Here is an 18,827-nt window from a genome sequence, read left to right on the forward strand (position 1 = left end):
ACATGCCAGTTTACATATTTAATCGAGTCCTATTATACAGTATTAGAAAAGTAATCATTCATTCTTTTTCTGTTACTATGACTACTTGTTTTCCTGGTTAATAAAAGTAAAATGAGTACATTGTGCTTTCTGGGGTTTGATGTTTTCCTAGCACCTATGTAGAGATGTGTACAACTTATCATGGATTCTTTCACTCGGCACAGCAGTTCATCATGGAAGTATACTGCATTGTCACATTCAGCCATCCACAGACATTTACATTTCTCCTAGTTCTAGGACTGTGAAGAATAATGAGAGTCATTGTGTAGATGGGTTTTCCTTTCTACCTGAGTAAATACTGAGAGGGAAAGGTGAGTCTTCTGGTAAAATTTGTCTTACTCTCTCTATTCTATTGCTGTAGTACTTGCAATGTTTTAATTTCATTTCTCTGACAAAAGACATGAAGTACCTTATCCTGTGATCACTGGTCCTTTGGCAACTTCTAAGTCAACCTACTACTTTCTTAAATAAAACAAGATGGTGTTCGATAGGTATGGGAAAATGCTATCCACCATCTCTAAGTCATTATAGTAGTTAATTATCAAAAGAAGCAAATGAGCTGAAACTCACCACTTTGTTCGTCGGTAGGTCCACAAGTCCAATAATATTTCTGTAAATGTTGCAATATCCAGAATTGATAAAACCCACAAATGAAATAACTGATCCACTTTCTACTAACACTGAAAATGAGAGAGAAAGGGAGAGAACTTTATATATGGAATATAAAAATCATTTGGCGTGTTCTGACAGAAAAGATTAGGCTACTTGATTCAATATTGATGGTCATTTTCTGAATAAAGGCCAACTTACAGACACTACATATGTAAAGAGCCTGTTGTGTGTAAATATGTACTGCTCCCATAGAAATAAATACCGACGAGCACTCACTGGCATCATTTGCAGAACTGTATACTAAAAATATTTCTAGGTGCTGAAGAGATGGCTCAGCAGTTCAGAGAGTTCACAATTTCTTTCACAGGTTTGGATCCCATCACCCACATCAGGTTGCTCTCAATTACCTATAACCCCAGCTCCAGGGAAATCCAATACATCCTGCCATCTTGGGCACCTTCACTGAAGTGTACACACACACACACACACACACACACACACACACACACACACACACACACACACACACACACAAACACACACCAAATTTAAAATAATAAAAAATTAAAAAAAATATTTCTACTGTGTCTGATTTCAATATTTTATAGACTTGAATAGTGGGTTTCACAAACATTTAACTATTGACTCTCTAAACTCCATTCCTTCATCCAGAAACCAGCAATTTTCTTAATATAGTAGTGGTTGTAGGTAAAGCATTTCATGGCACAGTGCCCTACTATAAAGTCTTGCAGCTACTTCCTGTATGTTTTTATACAACGTATATAACTTCTCAAAGCTGGGGTTTTGGTCTGCTTGTTCCTTAAAGGTAGATGAGCAAGGTGGAAGGTAGAGAGAATGTAGGCCTTTTTCTAACCCAGAAGTTTCCTCAAAGTTCTTTGTTCAAAGATTTCTTTCTTCAGAGTTCCCAATCTTTATACTTTGTGTATTTATGGTATTTTTAGAGGACTCTTATTCAGAACTCTAATACACTGTACTCTGTCTAATATTGCTCGTCTTGTTACTTTGGCATTTGGGATTCTGGTCTTTATAGAATTTCTTGTTTGATTTTTTTCCTTTTTCATTTTAACTTTGAGCCTTGCTTTGTAAGATAAAATTTAATTTTCCCTGTGATTGATGTTTCTTTAGTAAATATATGAAATGCACTTAGCTATGTCTGCCACAAAGTAAATACTATATATGAAAAGTCCTATGAAATTTGAAACTCAAGCTTTCTAGATATTTCACCTGTGTGTAGAATCTTAATTTAAAATCATGGAAGAATAAGAAGGACCATAGCAAGAATCAGTGTAAATTGAAAACTATAAGCATGTACCTCTGATATGACAAGCAATAAGGACACAAAATGCTATATTTATAATGCTAAATTAAATCAAAGTGCTTTGGAAAAGTACTGTAATAAGATACAAATATTCTTACAACAGTGGGACTATTAACTGATTAGACCAGTCAATCTTCATTATTCATTATTCATTTCTAATTTTGTTAATTTTAAATATCCTTTTAAAGTGAGTGTTCAAGCTTTTAAAATATTTTTAGTTAATGTTTTTCTTCCTTTTAATATTGTATCCTTTGCCTCTTAACTAGGTTTCCAATCTACTAGTCTGGATTGTAGCTCTTCAACTGCATCTCAATTTTTTTAAATTTATTATATGTACTTTAATTTTTCCATAATAGCCTGTTGTAAAATAGCTTTTCATTTTGTCGACTCAGATCTTTTGGTACAGTGACAATTTCCAGTCTTACTGACTTTATGGTTGCCCTTATATTTTCTCTAGAAATTTAGGTTTTATTTTGAACTTCTACTTGCAAATACCTAGTTAAGCCATTTTTTTCACATTTCTTGCTTTCAGACTATTGTTTATAACACACTGTACTACCCATGTATATAGCTCTTGCTATAACTAATTCATTATAAAATGTAATTAACTTGTTGAGTTTTTCTTATTTTTTAAGATGAAGGTTTATTCCTTTTAGGAATTGTGATGTTTAATCATAATTATTAAGATTACAGGATCTATAATAACCATTGAAATGCAGCTCTGGACATGTCTATTAGAGGATTTCTTGATTGGGTTAACTGACATAGGATGACACATTCTAAATGTGTGCAGCAACCTTCCATGGACTGAACTTCTAGACAAAATAATAGGAACTAGGAGCTGAGCACCAGGAGTCACTGCTGTCTGCTTTTGGGGCCCCTAAGGAATGTGACCAGCTGCTTCAAATTCCAAACTCCTACTGTCATGACTTCTCAGGGGTGATAAACTATAATGTTATATATACATAACCCTTCTTCTTGATGTTGCTTTTTGAAGTATCCCCTACTAAAAGTCCAGACATATCTTGAATGTTTGGGTATAAAGAGTCTAAAACTTGAAAGAAGGAAAGAAGTGATATAAAGTTCAGTCTTCTGGATATGATATGGCTACTGCACTCATGAACTAAAAGCAGCTGTGGTTATCCACACAGATCAACCCCCCCCCCCCGAAAGTTTCATCACAGATTTGTGGGCAAAAGGTACCTAGATTCTACCTCTAGTAAAAAATCTCTTGGCATTTGATGACTTCTGGGAGAGTGAGAGTCATTTTTCTCTATGGAGAGAGAGTATTTGTGTTAGGATTCTTAAGACCCACCAGTTGATCTTTATGGTTGAGCATTTGGGTAGCAACTATTGAACCCAGTGAGGTAAAACATAACAATAAAGGAAAAGAGAAAATGAAAGAAGACTTGAAGTATAGAATGAACTGTTTGGGAGTCCCAGGGGGAAATGAGGGTGAATATGATAAAGGTAGAACAATGTATCCCTGGAAAAGTCAGACTCATTGGCTTTTATTCGACCACACATTTTGGTCCACAGATGGCATGTCTAGTGTCATGCTCATGATTTCTTTATTGGCATTTTTCTTCCTTCCTCATCCACCACTGCAATTATGGAAACACTGTCCTGAAGCTAACTAGCATCTTTCTAATGTGAACTAAGGTGCCACTTTTCTCTTCCAATATCCTTCACATTCTGTTGACCTAGAGTGGCAACTGATTCCCAGCTATTTAGTCCTTCGTTGAGTTGCACCGACACTAGGTTGGACACATGATATTGTAAACATGAAGATCTTGCTTTTCCAATCCCGTGATAAGGGTAGCAATTATTATAATTATTTCAGGGATTTCCTTCTCTGATACACTTGCTCACCCTCATTCTCTTCATGCTAAGACTCTCTGAACTCGCAGGATTATCATGAGTTAGGACATTTGCTTCCATGAAGCATGGGGTATGGTAGGGATTTGAAGGAGAAGGATGCCAAGTTGAGATTAAAATTGCTCACTTTAGGTACCTGTTCAATGACGTTTTCCCCTGAAATTCAATGGAGGTCTGATATCAACCTCATATAACACATATTCTGGGGATGTGTTACAGAAACTCAAGGCTTTACAGACACACTTCATTCTCATGTGACCTGATTCTTTCAGTTATGTTTGAAAGTACAGTGCACTATAGGAAATATTTAAATCTTAACCCAGTTCAGTTTTATATAGAAAATAGTTACATTTAAGACACATTAACTCTTTGCAACTAATTTATCTCTCTGCCCCTTTTGATATGTACAAAATAGTTCTTTTGTGCATGTGCACAGATCTTTTTGATGGCTGCTATCTCTCACTCTATACTGTTCCAGACATAATTTTCCATTTCATTTTTGTTAAGTATTTAAATTGTTTATGAAATTTTGTAGGAAGTTTGTTTATATTGGTACCATGTACTAGACAGATTTATCCAGTGCCTAGATTACTCTCTATTATTTTTGTCAAATTAATTTTGAAACATATTACACCTCTGTACACCCCTGTCCAAAGGACAAAAATATATTATTTTCTTATTTTGGCAATACTGTATAATAATGAATGTTTTAATATTTTACTCTATTTTTTTTTGAAGTTGCCTTCTGTGACTCTTATTCTAACTCTATCACTTTGTCTCTTTCTCTGTGTGTTCATTTCTCTTCTATGTTTTTGCTCAGTTTACTGGTCCTTGTGATTTCAAAATTTTTGCTATTTACTTGGTAAAGTTATGATTATAAAATTGTGACTTTAACTGCTTTTTAATATAAAAAAATTTATAAGATTGACGCTTGTGTATTGGTACTTAATTCATGGTCATTAATATACAAAATACTTGGTTTCGTTTTGATATTTTTAATACACATTAATTTGTATTCTAACAAGAAAATTTACATTTTAAAAAGAAAGAAATAAAGCTTGAAGTTAAGTCTAGTAAGAAAATGTGGATAAACATTAGAAATATCAGATTGTGGGCTGGAGAGATGGCTCAGCGGTTAAGAGCACTGACTTCTCTTCCAGAGGTCCTGAGTTCAATTCCCAGCAACCACATGGTGACTTGCAACCATCTGTAATAGAAAACTGATGCCCTCTTTTGGTGTGTCTGAAGACAGCTATAGTGTACTTATAAAATAAATAAACAAATCTTTAAATAAAGAATTATCAAATTGATCCAACTATCTAATTTTACCTTTTTTCTATTTATTGAAAACTAGCAATTTTAGTAGTTCACTTAAAAATTTTACTGGCAAGAACCTAAAGACATGTATGTTGGAGGTCCCCCCAAAATAATCAACAAAGTAATCTTGATCTTCTCAAAGACAGTCTATCATTCAGGATGCTGAGTTAGGTGCCAGGGAAGTTGCTAAGTAGCACTTCTGTAATGTTTCCTTCAAGCCTAAAGAGAATTTATTCAATATGTATATTTCTTATTTTCTTTCTTTAGAACTGTGTTTTAAATATTTGAGAAATGTATGAGTAAATGAAAGACTTAGCTACTTCTTGTGAGTGGCTGTTTAAGAATCCAGTTGTTCCATATTAAGGCCAAAGAATTATCATTAATGTTTCAGACACTAGCTATGTATTCTGTGATAGAAACTCAAATTTGATTCATTTTTATTTTTATTATGCTGGCAAGGATGTGGAGAAAGAGGAAAATAGTACTAATGGCTTGTAGAAAGGCACATAAATTGAATACAGGGACAGAGGCAAAGACAAAGTCAAATTGCTGCTTTCTTCAATCCATGGTAGTCTAGAAAAACTTTTGTATAAAGAAAATTTTGAGCAGAAATCCATCCAGACCACCCAGACATTCCTCTGAGGGTATTACATTTCCTAGTGCTATATGAAAGCAATTACAGAAGTACATAAAACATAGTCATCAGCTTTGTTGTTTCTGAAAAGTTCAGTACATCAGTTAAAGATAAAACCTCCTAATACATAGCTTGAGCTTATACTTCAAATTATAGGCACCTACAAATAAAAGACCTGGTGCCAATTAGATCAGTACAGAAGCAAAGATGACTTGGGACCAACAAAGTGCAGTAAAGAGATGGCATATTCAAACTATAAGGGGCATTACCTGTTTACTTCTGACATGATGCTTCAAGAATACATTAAAGAAGAATTTTGTGCCAGGACTACACTTCCCTGAGATATGCATACTTAGTTATCTTCAGCCTTTTAGAGATATGTTTTTCATTATTTGGCTTTCTAGTGTTTCAAGAAGGATTTTATCATTGATGAATAAACGTTTTGAAGTGTTAAGAGCAATCGTTAACTGAAACCCAAACAGTGAGTCATACCATAAATTTCTTGGAGCTACCAGGATTAACACTGGCTGTAAAGACCATAAATCTGCATCTACCATAACCTAAAGAGGCATGCAGGATAAGAAGCAATCACAAAAGAAGAACAACATAAGGAAAACATGATCTGAGTGATCCCTGAATCCAGGGTACTCTGAGAGGTAAATAAAGCTTAATCTCCAGGCAGCTTGATGCTGGGGAGGCACCAATTCCCTTTCTCTGTGAGCATCTTCTAAATGTGATGGAGTTTGTATTTTGGTCATATCAGTTTTATCTCTGCTGTCTATATATTCAGATTATGTCTCTATCAAATATTTCTCTGTATTTTTCTTATCAGATCATGTGTTATGGTACATATAATCTACTTAAAAACTCAGGATAAGTATACTTGTAAAAACATTTTGCCTTATAAGATAGGAAGCAGGCAATTGGCAAATAAGTTAGTAATTTATAGCTTTCCTATGCCTATTACAAAACTAAAAATATAAATAAAAGAACAAAGTCAAATGCCTCAAAGATAAAATTATACACTAATATCTTTCATGAGCATAAACAGAAACGTTTTAATAACTTAAATGGAATTCAGGAATACATCACAAAGACTCCATTATAATAATAGATATCATCATCTTAAAGATACAAGGATGGTTCAACATGATGATATCAGCAAATGTAATGTTCCACATAAATTAACTATAGAAGAATAAACACATGATCATTTTACGATGCATCTAGATGAATATCATCCTGAATGAGATAACCCAGTCACAAAAGAACAGACATAATATGCAATCACTGATAATTGGATACTAACCCTAGAAAGCTCTGAACACCCCAGAAACAACTCAGAGACTATATGAAGTTCAAGAAAAACAAAGGCCAAAAAAAATGAAAAATCATTATGCTTAATCTTTACACACCCAGAAAACTTTGACTATTTCCAGGTTACATTTTGTTTCGCATGTACGTTATGCTCATTGTAACTAGTAAGATTTTAATGCATACTATCAAATCTTTTTGGATACTAACCCCAGAAAGCTCTGAACACCCCAGAAACAATGCAGAGATTATATAAAACTCAAGAAAAAAAGAAAATAAAAAACAATTATGCTTAATATTTACCCACCAAGAAAACTTTGACTATTTCCAGGTTACATCTTGTTTTACATGTACTTTATGCTCATTGTAACTAGTAAGATCTTAATGCACACTGCCAAAACTTTAAGAAAACCAAGTACTGACAAATATGTATTCATATATTTTTATGCAAAAATTTGTACATTTATCTTTGTTTTTTAAAATAAAGTTGTTCAATTTTTTAAAAAGAACAATAAATACATGGTCATTTTACTATATGTAAAAAGACCTTTAATAAAATCCAGTGCTCATTGGAAAATGAATTACTGAAGACTTTTTCCTACATAATAAAGGTAATATATAAACAGGCAAGAACCAACATCATTTTAATCATCCTAACTAGAGAAAAACAGTATTTCCACTATAATCAGAAATACAGCAAAGATATCCAGTCTTCCCACTCCTGTTCAAAATAGTACTCAACACCTTAGCTACAACAATAAGATAAATGAGAGATATAAACTTGATAGAAAGATCAAAGCATTGCTGTTTTCAGGTGTGATTCTATAAAATAAAAATCTTAAAGAGTCCATAAGAAAAATCCTACAACTGATAAATGCACTCAACAAAACAGTAGTCTTCCTAGAAATGACATACACACCAAAAAACATGCACAAGGATATCAGGGAAATTTAAAAAAACATTAAAAACCATAGATAAATCTAACTAAGGAAGTAAACTACCTTGAAAATTGTAAGACCCTTAAAAAATATTGACAATATCAGAAGAAAAATAGACCTGACATGTTCATTGTAAAAATGACCATACAACCAAAAAGCAATGTAAAGTTTAATCGCCATCAATTCCAATATATTTTACAGAAATTGAATAAATAAAATCAGTAGTAAGTTTAATATGTATAAATAAAAATGTTGCTTTTATTTTCTCACATAAAGGAATTACACGAATCATACCCAAGATTTATGGTTTGGGTCGAGCTCAGAGTCTTTCTTTCTTTTTATAATTTAATTTAATTTAATTTTTTAATTGAAGAAATTTATTTTAAAAAAACAAAGATAAATGTACAAATTTTAAGAATTTTTGCATAAAAGTATAGGAATACATTTTTGTCATTGCTTGGCCTTTTTTATAAGGTTTGATAGTGTGCATTAAGATCTTACTAGTTACAATGAGCATAAAGTACATGTAAAACAGGATATAACCTAGAATTAGTTAAGGTTTTCTTGGTGTGTAAGGAGTAAACATAATGGTTTTTTCTTTTCGTTTTTTTTTTCTTGAACTTCACAAAGTCTGTGAGTTGTTTCTGGGGTGTTCAGAGCTTTCTGGGGTTAGTATCCAGTTATCAATGACTGCATATTATGTTTGTTCTTTTGTGACTGGGTTATCTCGCTCAGGATGATATTCTCTAGATGCATCCATTTTCTTAAGAATTTCACTTCCACCTCACACCAGTCAGATTTGCCAAGATCCAAAACTCAGATGACAGCAGATGCTGGCAAGGTTGTGGAGAAAGAGGAACACTTCTCCACTGTTGGTGGGGTTGTAAACTGATACAACCACTCTAGAAATCAGTCAGGCGATTCCTCAGAAAATTAGACATAGTACTACCTGAAGACCCAGCTATTCCACTTCTGGGCATATACCCCAGAGACACTCCAATATACAACAAAGGTACATGCACCACAATGTTCATAGCAGCTCTATTTATAATAGCCAGAAGCTGGAAAGAACCCAGATGTCCTTCAGTAGATGAATGGATACAAAAGTTGTGGAACATTTACACAATGGAGTACTACTCAGCTATCAGAAACAATGACTTAACCAAATTCTTAAGAAAATGGTTGCATCTAGAGAATATCATCCTGAGTGAGATAACCCAGTCACAAAAGAACAGATACAATATGCAGTCACTGATAGTGGGATGCTAACCCCAGAGGCTCGGACTGCCCCAGAAACAACTCACAGACTGTGTGAAGTTCAAGAAAAAAACAAAACAAAACAAAACAAAAACAAAAACAAACATTATGCTCAATCCTTACACACCTTGAAAACTCTGACTAATTCTGGGTTAAAAAGTACATCCTGTTTTACATGTACCTTTTGCTCATTGTAACTAGTAAGACCTTAATGCAGAGTATCAAACCTTAAAAAAAAAGAAAAAAAAAAAAAGCCAAGCACTGACAAAAATGTATTTGTATACATTTATGCAAAAATGTTTAAAATTTTTTTCTTTTATCTTTTTTTAAATAAAGTTAAAAAATAAAATAAAACTACAACCCTGTAGGAAGAACAACAATATCCACCAACCAGACAGACAGAGCTCCCAGAGAATAATGACCAACTAAAGAGTACACATGGCTTCACCTGCATATGTAGCAGAGGATGGCCTTATCAAGCATCAATGGGAGGAGAGGTCCTTGGCCCTGTGAAGGCTTTATGCCCCAGTGTAAGGGAATGTCAGGATGGTGAGGTGGGATCAGAGAGAGGAGGGATGGGATAGGTGGTTAGCAGAGGTGAAACCAGCAAAAAGAATAACAATTGAAGTGTAAATAAATAAAATATTCAATAAAAACTTAAATTTTAATCTCAAAAAAAAAAGAATTTCATAAGGTCATTTTTTCTGATAGCTGAGTAGTACTCCATTGTGTAAATGTACCACAATTTTTGTATCCATTCCTCAGAGTCTTTCATACTTTACTCTCTGTAGGCCTAAAAGAGGAAGCTTCCATCTTCCTTATAATTTCATCTTTGCTAAACCTGGATCTTGAAGGCTTTACCTTCTAGGGTACAATGACTAACTTTGGTATAAAAGGATTTGGTAGACATTACTCTCACTAAGTACTTCCCTTGCAAAAGTTTTATTGCATCATAGCATAAGAAAAAAACAATAAGAAAAGAAAAAAAATCAGGTTTCATAGGAACAACATAAAAGTATTGGTTCATGACCAATTCTACAGAGGCTGAGGCAGGAGGATCATGAGTTCCAGAATATCCTGAGCACAAATAGCTCTTTAAGAAAAATATGAAAAGAAGAAGGGGACAGAGAATGAGGCAAAGAAAGATTCTTCACAAAAAATAATACTGTCATACAAAAGACAAAGTAAAACATTGACTTGTACCTAAGTGATATTGACAAAGAATGTTTATAAAGTAATAAACATAGTCAGATCCTGAACTGTATCCTTCAAAGATCAATATTATCATAAGTCCATAAATAAGTACTGCTACATAGTAAAGCTGAAAATAAATATAGCAGATCCCTGTCAGGCATAAGAGGCCATGTACCGAAGACAACATAAAGAACAACTTGAATTCTAATACCCAAAAAAGAGAAAAATTTAAAAAAAAAAAAAAAAACAAGATTTTTTTTAAAGTTTCAGAATTTATAAGATGGAAGATTTATAATAAAAATAAAAATTTTAAATGTCTATGCATAAACCATTCAGGAAACTCAGTTTCAGATTTTAGCTTAGGAATTTTTCATAATTATATAAATAATGTATTATTTTTGCTTTTTTATCAGATATTCTCTGTATTTACATTTCAAATGTTCTCTCCTTTCCCATCACCCCTCTGTCTCCCAGTGCCTCCATGAACATGTTCCCTCCCAACCACTGGCCCCACCTCAGCTTCTTGGCATTCCCCTACACTGGAAAAACAAGCTTTCACTGGACCAAAGGCCTCTCTTCCTATTGATTCCAGACAGTGCTATCCTCTGCTACATATGCAACTGGAGCAATGGGTCTCTCCATGTGTACTCACTGGTTGGTGTTTTAGTCCCTGGGAGATGTATAGGATTTGGCTGGTTGAGATTTTTGTTCTTCCCATGGATTAAAAACCCTTTCAGCTCCTTCAGTCCTTTCTCTAGCTGCTTCATTGGGGTCCCTATCTTCAGTTCAATGGTTAGCTGTAAGCATCCTCACCTGTATCAGTATGGCTCTGGCAGAGCATTTGAGGAGGCATCCATATCAGGCTGCTGCCTGTAAGCAATTTTTGGCATCACCAATAGTGGATGAATTTAGTGGCTACATATGGGATGGATCCCCAGGTAAGGCAGTCTCTGGATGACCTTTTCTTTAATCCCTGCTCTTCTATTTGTCCCTTTATTTCACCCCATGATTGTTTTGTTCTCCCTTCTTAGAAGGACTGAGGCATTCACATTCTGGTCTTCCTTTTTTTTTTTTTTTTTTTTTTTTTTTTTTTTGAGCTTCATAAGGTCTGTGAATTGTTTCCCAGGTATTCTATTTTGAGCTCTTGGGGCTAGTATCTGCTTATCAGTGAGTGCATACCATGAGTGTTCTTTTGTGACTGGGTTACCTCACTCAGGCTGATAGCTTTTAGTTCCATCCATTTGGCTAGGAATTTTATGAAGTCAATTTTGACTTTGTCTAAATGTACCACAAATTTCATATCCATTCCTCTGTTGAAGGACATCTGGGTTCTTTCCAGCTTCTGGCTATTATAAATAAGGCTTCTGTGAACATGATGGAACATGTGTCCTTGTTATATGTTGGAATGTCTTTTGAGTATATGCCCACTAGTTTTATAGCTGGGTCTGAAATCCTACAGCTGATAAACAACTTCAGAAAAGTGGCTGGTTATAAAATTAACTCAAACAAATCAGTAGCCTTCCTCTACGCAAAGGAAAAGCAGGTTGAGAAAGAAATTAGGGAATAAACATCCTTCATAATAATCATAAAGAATATAAACTAACTGGTTCTGACCCTAACCAAGCAAGTGAAAAATCGATATGAGAAAAATTTCAAATCTCTAAAGAAGATCTCAGAAGATGAAAAATATCCCCCATGCTCCTGGATTGGAAGGATCAATATATTAACAATGGCCATCTTGCCAAAATCAGTCTACAGATTCAGTGCAATTCCCATCAAAATTCCAACTCAATTCCTCATAGAGTTAGAAAGAGCAATTTGCAAATTTATTTGGAAATACAAAAAACCCAGAATAGCGAAAACTATTCTCAATAATAAAAAACTTCTAGGGGAATCATCATCCTGGACCTTAAGCTGTACTACAAATCAATTGTGATAAAAACTCCATAGTATTGGTACAGAGAAAGACAGATAGACCAATGGAATAGAATTGAAGACCCAGGAAAAACCCACAAACTTATGGTCACTTGATCTTTGACAAAGGAGTTAAAAACCTTCAATAGAAAAAAGACAGCATCTTCAACAAATGGTACTGGTTCAACTTGCAGTCCGAATGTAGAAGAGTGCTATTGACCCATTCTTATCTCACTGTACAAAGCTCAAGTCCAAGTGGTCAAAGACCTCCACATAAAACCTGGTACAATGAAACTATTAGAACAGGAAGTGGGGAAGAGCTTAGAACACATAGGCACAGGAAATTTACCTGAACAGAACAATGGCTTATGCTGTAAGATAAAGAATCCACAAATGGGACCTCATTAAAATGCAGTTTCTGAAAGGCAAATGGCACTGTAAAAAGGACAAAATGGAGAACAACCAATTGGGAAAATTGTGCTGATCAATAGTGATGATGATGATGAGGGTGATTATGATGATAGTAATAGTACTAATAATAGGAATAGGAATATTAATAGTAAAAACAATATTTTGGAAGTCCCTGCATGTGAATATTTCTGGTCAATAGTGTTAAGATGTACTGTAAATGTGTGACATTACATGTCCTATATAATACCAGTCATCAATAATTAAAATGCTTGTCATACTAATTTTTAATCATTAGTCATCATTGCCTTTTGTGCCTGTGTCCTACATTAAACAATTGCTAACCATTTGGTTTTTGGGTGTCTATATTCTTTCAACTGCACACACACACACACACACACACACACACACACACACACACACACACACCAAACTGTTTTTCTCTAAGAGTTTTATTTCTTTATGTCTCTTCAGTTATCAAAATACATTTCATCCTGGTGAAATGTATAAAATAAGGCCCAGTCATATGAATTGGACATGTGAAATACAGAGTCTTTTCCTTGCATAGGAAATTGCCCCTTCCTTGCACTGTTTTGACTGAGTATCCTTTTGGCAGTAGCAAAGACTATCCTCAGAGACTTGCACTATATAAGCACTCCGCAGTTGGGTTATACCCAAGCCCTTAAGTCAGGCTACTTTATCTGCTATTTTCAGCAATGTCTGCCAAATATACCTATCACTTTTTCAACCTAGATCACCACTCCCATGTATTTTCCAAATACAGACTAACAAATACACATTTTCATTTTTATTTTACTATATGTTTAAAAGAATTTAATTAATATTTGCCACAGTAGATGATATAGCATGATCAACTAAACTGCATTTTAATGGATGATATTTGTAACATATATCATCAGTTTTAAATTACACTCCATATCTTTTTCAATTACAGAATCTTTAAAACTGAAAGACAAACTCTGTAGTAATGAATACATTGTAGTTATTTAAACAGTTGACTTTAAGTGATTTTTAAAGTACAATGCTTTTTATTGCCATAAACCAAAGAGCATAACACTTCACACTCAGCTCATGTTCAATAAACTTATTAATTAAAGTCTAATGATGATATTCTGACAAATCCTTATGGAAATTGCCTTTGATAAAATTGTTAACCAGCTCACAGCTTTTGGTTTTTTAAGCAGAAACAGGAGTCTCCTTTAAGGTACTAAAACAAACAAACCAAAAACCCAAACAATCAAACAAAAAATAGTTGATTGTGTAGTGTTAGAAAGCATTGGGAATGTCACAAACTAGATTTTAGGATTAATATCGTAAAAATGGTCATCTTACCTAAAGCAGTCTACAGATTCAATGCAATCCTTATCAAACTCCAATTGAATTCTTCACAAATACAGAAAAATCAATTCTACATTCATTTGGAACAACAAAAAACCCAAGATTCTGAAAACTATTCTAAACAATGAGAAACTTCTGGGGGAATCACCATCCTTGACATCAAGCTCTACTACAGAGTAATAGTGATAAAACCACATAGTATTGGTACACAGACAGACAGGTAGATCAATGAAATAGAGTTGAAGACCCAGAAATTAACCCATATACCTATGTTTACTTGATATTTGACAAAGAAGCAAAGCCATCTGGTGAACAAAAGGCAGCATATTCAACTAAAGGTGCGGGCTTAGGTGGTGGTCAGCATGTAGAAGAATGCAAATTGACCCATTCTTATGTCCCTGTAAAATCTCAAGTCAAAGTGAATCAAAGACCTCTACATAAAACTAGATACACTGAATTTAGAAGAGAAAATGGGAAAGAGCTTTGGACACAATAAATAAAAAGATGGAATTAAAAAAAAAAGCAAAAAGAGAAATGTTCATCATCCTTAGTTATTAGATTAAAAAAAAGACAAAAATCTACAAAAAAAATTAAAGGTTTCACCACAGACCAGTCAAAATGGCTAAGATCAAAAACTCAGGTGACAGCACATGCTGGCAGGGGTGTGGAGAAAGAGGAACACTTCTCCTTTCCTGTTGGGATTGCAAGCTGCTACAACCACTCTAGAAATAAGTCTAACCGTTCCTCAGAAAATTGAACATAATATTGCCTGAGGACCTAGCTATACTACTTCTGGGTATATACCCAAAAGATGCTCCAACATATAACAAGGGCACATGTTCCTATATTCACAGCAACCTTGTTTTATAATAGCCAGAAGCTGGGGGGAGGGTTGTCCCTCAACAGAGGAATAGATACAGAAAATGTGTTGCATATACAATGGAGTACTACTCAGCCATTAAAAACAATGACTTCATGAAATTCTTAGGCAAATGGATGGAAGTAGAAAATATCATCCTGAGTGAGGTAATTCAGTCATAAAGTAATGTACATGGTATGTACTCACTGATAAATAGATATTAGGAAAAAAGGTGAGAATTCCCACAATACAACTCACAAACTATATGAAGCTCAAGGAGAGGTAGTACTGCTTAGAAGGAAGACAAAATAATCATAGGAAATAGAGGATGGAAGAGACTTGGAAGGAAGAAAGGAGAGGTAGGGGGAAAGCAGGAGCAGGAGCAGGTATAGGAGGAGACAAGGGAGATGTACCGAGGGTCAGGAAATTAAACAGAGGAATGTAGCAATGGAAAATGGAAACTGTGGTTAGCCACTAGAAAATCCCATATTCCAGGAAAGCAAGAGGCTCTCAGGATCAAACAGGAATGACAATAACTGAAATACTCAACAAAGGGGAGGGAGAACCTGTAGAGATCATATCCAGAGGTTAGGCATGACTCCTAGTTAAGGGATGGTGCCACCCACTCATCTCAAAATTATTCACCCAGAATTGCTCCTGCCTAAAGGTAAAAAGAATGGAGCAGAGACTGAAGGGAAGGACATCCAGAGACTGCTACACCTGGGGATTTATCCCATATGCAGCCACCAAACCCAGACACTATTGCTAATGCCAAGAAGTGCTTGCTGACAGGAGCCTGATATGAATGTCTCCTGGGAGGCTCTGTCAGAGCCTTACCAATACATATTCCATTGCTTTCAGCCAACCATCAGACTGAAAAGGGGAACACCAGTGAAGAAGGACAAAAGAAGCTGAAGTGGTTTACAACCTTATAGAAACAATAGCAATATCAACCAATAATACGACCCCCTCCAGAGTTTTCAGGGACTAAACCACAACAAAGAATACACATGGAGAGAGCAATGTCTTCAGCTGCATATGTAACAGAAGGATGGCCTTATCTGGAGTCAATGGCAGTGGAGGCCCTTGCCCCAGCGGAGGGGAATGCTAGGGCAGTTAGTCTGGAGTAGGGGGAGCACCTTCATAGGAACAAAGTGAGGGGATGTGATGGGGGTATGGAGGTGAAACCCGAAATGCAAATAAATAAAATAACCAATAAAAATTATACATGAAAAAGAAACGCCTATTCAATGTAAACGTGCTCTGGAGAAAACTTCATTGCTGTGGCGTAGTCTCATAACTTGTGTTGCAAATGCTGAGCTCCAGCCCAGCTTGCTCCACACCGGGTTTGGTAATAAAAGCTGTTTCCCAATTCCCTCCAAGTGCTAAATGCTGATGGAGTTCTCAGTACATCAGCGGGAACCAAAACTTCAAAAAGGATTCTAGAGAAGAGCTATAACTTTCTCACACCTTGGCAAGCAAGATGGAAATGTTAGGAAGTCACTCAACAGTGCAGCCTGAAGACTTCACCATACTCATGTGTTTCTGGAGGTAATATTTATCACAGGGAGTTACTATGCTAGTGAATTTTATTTAGAATGGTCATATTTTTTATTATCTTATAAAGCATAAATTATATCATGAGATTTAAATTGAATGAATGAAAATGAAGGTAGTTATTAGATTTCCTCTACAACTTCTTTTACTACTGATGATTTCATGGTGTAAATGGACTTTCAAACACTTTTTATCCACTGTCATTAACACCATGCAAGTGCCTACTTTACTTACAATCATCTCAAATCCATTTTGGATTTCATTTATGTGTATCGTGTTTAAAACCTGTAGATTTTTTTAGAATTCTTAATAAGCAATGTGTTATGATGACAGAGCTCTCTACTAATTTCTTGTAATGAGAGAAATTTATAACAACAAAAGTAAAATAAAAACATGTTTGTGTAGACAAATTGGAGAATAGAGATTATGGGTGGGGTCTTAAAATTCAATCAGCAAAACTAATTCACTAAAAACATTGTACTAAGTGCTAAAGGAACCTACATGAACTGATGAGCACAGAGTTTAATTATTTTCCTTACAGAGTAATAAATTATAGCTTTTGGCTAAACAAAAACACTGCCACTATATTAGCCATTCATCAAAAATGTTTAAAAGGACTACAAATCATAGGTACATTTTTCTACCAAAAAAGAAAGGGAAATGAGCCAAGTCCAGAAAAATGCGAAGCCTAGTGGGAAAATTGACTAAAAGCTATGAATTTCAAAATAGTTTGATTTTTTTAAAGTAGGGCAGGGTTTCAAAAATTTCAATCCATAGACCAAATTTGACCCAATACCTATGTAAAATAACTTTTAAGGTAAAACTTTTTTTATAAATTTAAATAAAAAAATAAATATGCAATAAAGAAATGATAAGCAGTGAACTTTTTAAACAAATGTTCTGACTTTTTGCAGAATGAATACACCTATGATATTAACATAATATATATAATATATATTATATATAATTTAATATGTTCTCTATGTGAGTAAAGAGACAGTAGTTTAACATAAGTTGACAGAACAATTAATTGTTAGGCCTAGGAAATATGTTAAGTCCTGAGGCAACTGTTACCTGGCTTGTCTACCATTATAAGGAAACTTTCTCATGCCCAAGTAGATTGCACCAACCAAAGAGCATACATGGGCTGGACTTAGGCCCCTGGCATGTATGTAGCACACATGCAGCTAGGTCTTCATGTGGATCCAGAACAACTGGAGTAGGGTCTATGTCAAAAGCGGTGGCCTGTCTGTGGGGTGTGTTCTAGCTGGACTGCCTTGTCTGGCCTCAGTGGGAAAGAATGTGCCTATCCTGGAAGAGACTTGATGTGCCAGGGTGGTGGTGGGGTATATTGGGGAGTGTGGATGCTCCAAATTGTCAGAGCAAAGGAGGATGGGGGTTCTGGGACGGAGTCACGGGAAAGGTTGGCAGCTACTGGATCTGAAGTAAAGAAAGAAAGAGATAGAAGATGGTAAGGGAGGAGAGGGAAGAGGGGAGGGAAGAGGGGAGAGCAGAGTGGGGAGGCAAGACGAGACAAGATGAGATGAGACAAGAAAGAAGAGACAGAAGAGAAGAGAAGAGAAGAGAAGAGAAGAGAAGAGAAGAGAAGAGAAGAGAAGAGAAGAGAAGAGAAGAGAAGAGAAGAAGAGAAGAGAAAAGAAGAGGATTCCCAAACCAGGTGTAGGATATCCCATTTCAGTGAGCTGATAAAGAGTTTCAAAGAGACAATCCCCAAGCAATACAGGCTACTGCTCTTTCTCTTGGCTGCTTGCTAGAATTTGAGGGTAGACTACTGATTTTACTCAGTAGGCTAAACAACATAAAAAGAAAATATGAATTTGAGATGGTGACTGGAAGGCAGCAGAGGACTCGATGAAAGGAGGGCCCGTGGATAACATAACTGTACATACAAATGAATAAAATTCTCAAAGACTGAAAAACAAGGCCCCCAACTGGAGATCCCTGGAGATATAAGTCTGACTCCTTATGACCACAATTTCTGGTCATCTGCATGACTCCTTGATCTGTAAGGTACTGAGGTTAAAACCCTGACTGTATTTCAGAGGTGAGAACTGCAGCTGTTCTCTAGACCCAGTGTCAAACATGTGTCCAATAGCTCAAATACCTGTGGCTTTCAGGGACTAGATTTTATTTTTAGTGCCATTATAAATTTTCCATATTAAATCTTTTAGATGTAAATTGATAACT

At 35.1% G+C, this 18,827-nt stretch overlaps 1 protein-coding gene across 1 annotated transcript in view; it reads right to left on the minus strand.

Annotated features, from left to right (window-relative positions):
* Nucleotides 1-18,827, minus strand: part of CNBD1 (cyclic nucleotide binding domain containing 1) — a gene marked incomplete at both ends in the record, with an annotated part of 312,854 nt that overhangs the window by 73,459 nt on the left and 220,568 nt on the right. Inside the window, one exon of the mRNA XM_080938558.1 lies at nucleotides 610-719. Within this exon, the coding sequence (XP_080794684.1) occupies nucleotides 610-719 (110 nt within the window). The remainder of the gene's footprint in view (nucleotides 1-609; nucleotides 720-18,827) is intronic.

This window comes from Micromys minutus, assembly GCF_963924665.1.
Source record: "Micromys minutus genome assembly, chromosome: 26".
Classification (NCBI taxonomy): domain Eukaryota; kingdom Metazoa; phylum Chordata; class Mammalia; order Rodentia; family Muridae; genus Micromys; species Micromys minutus.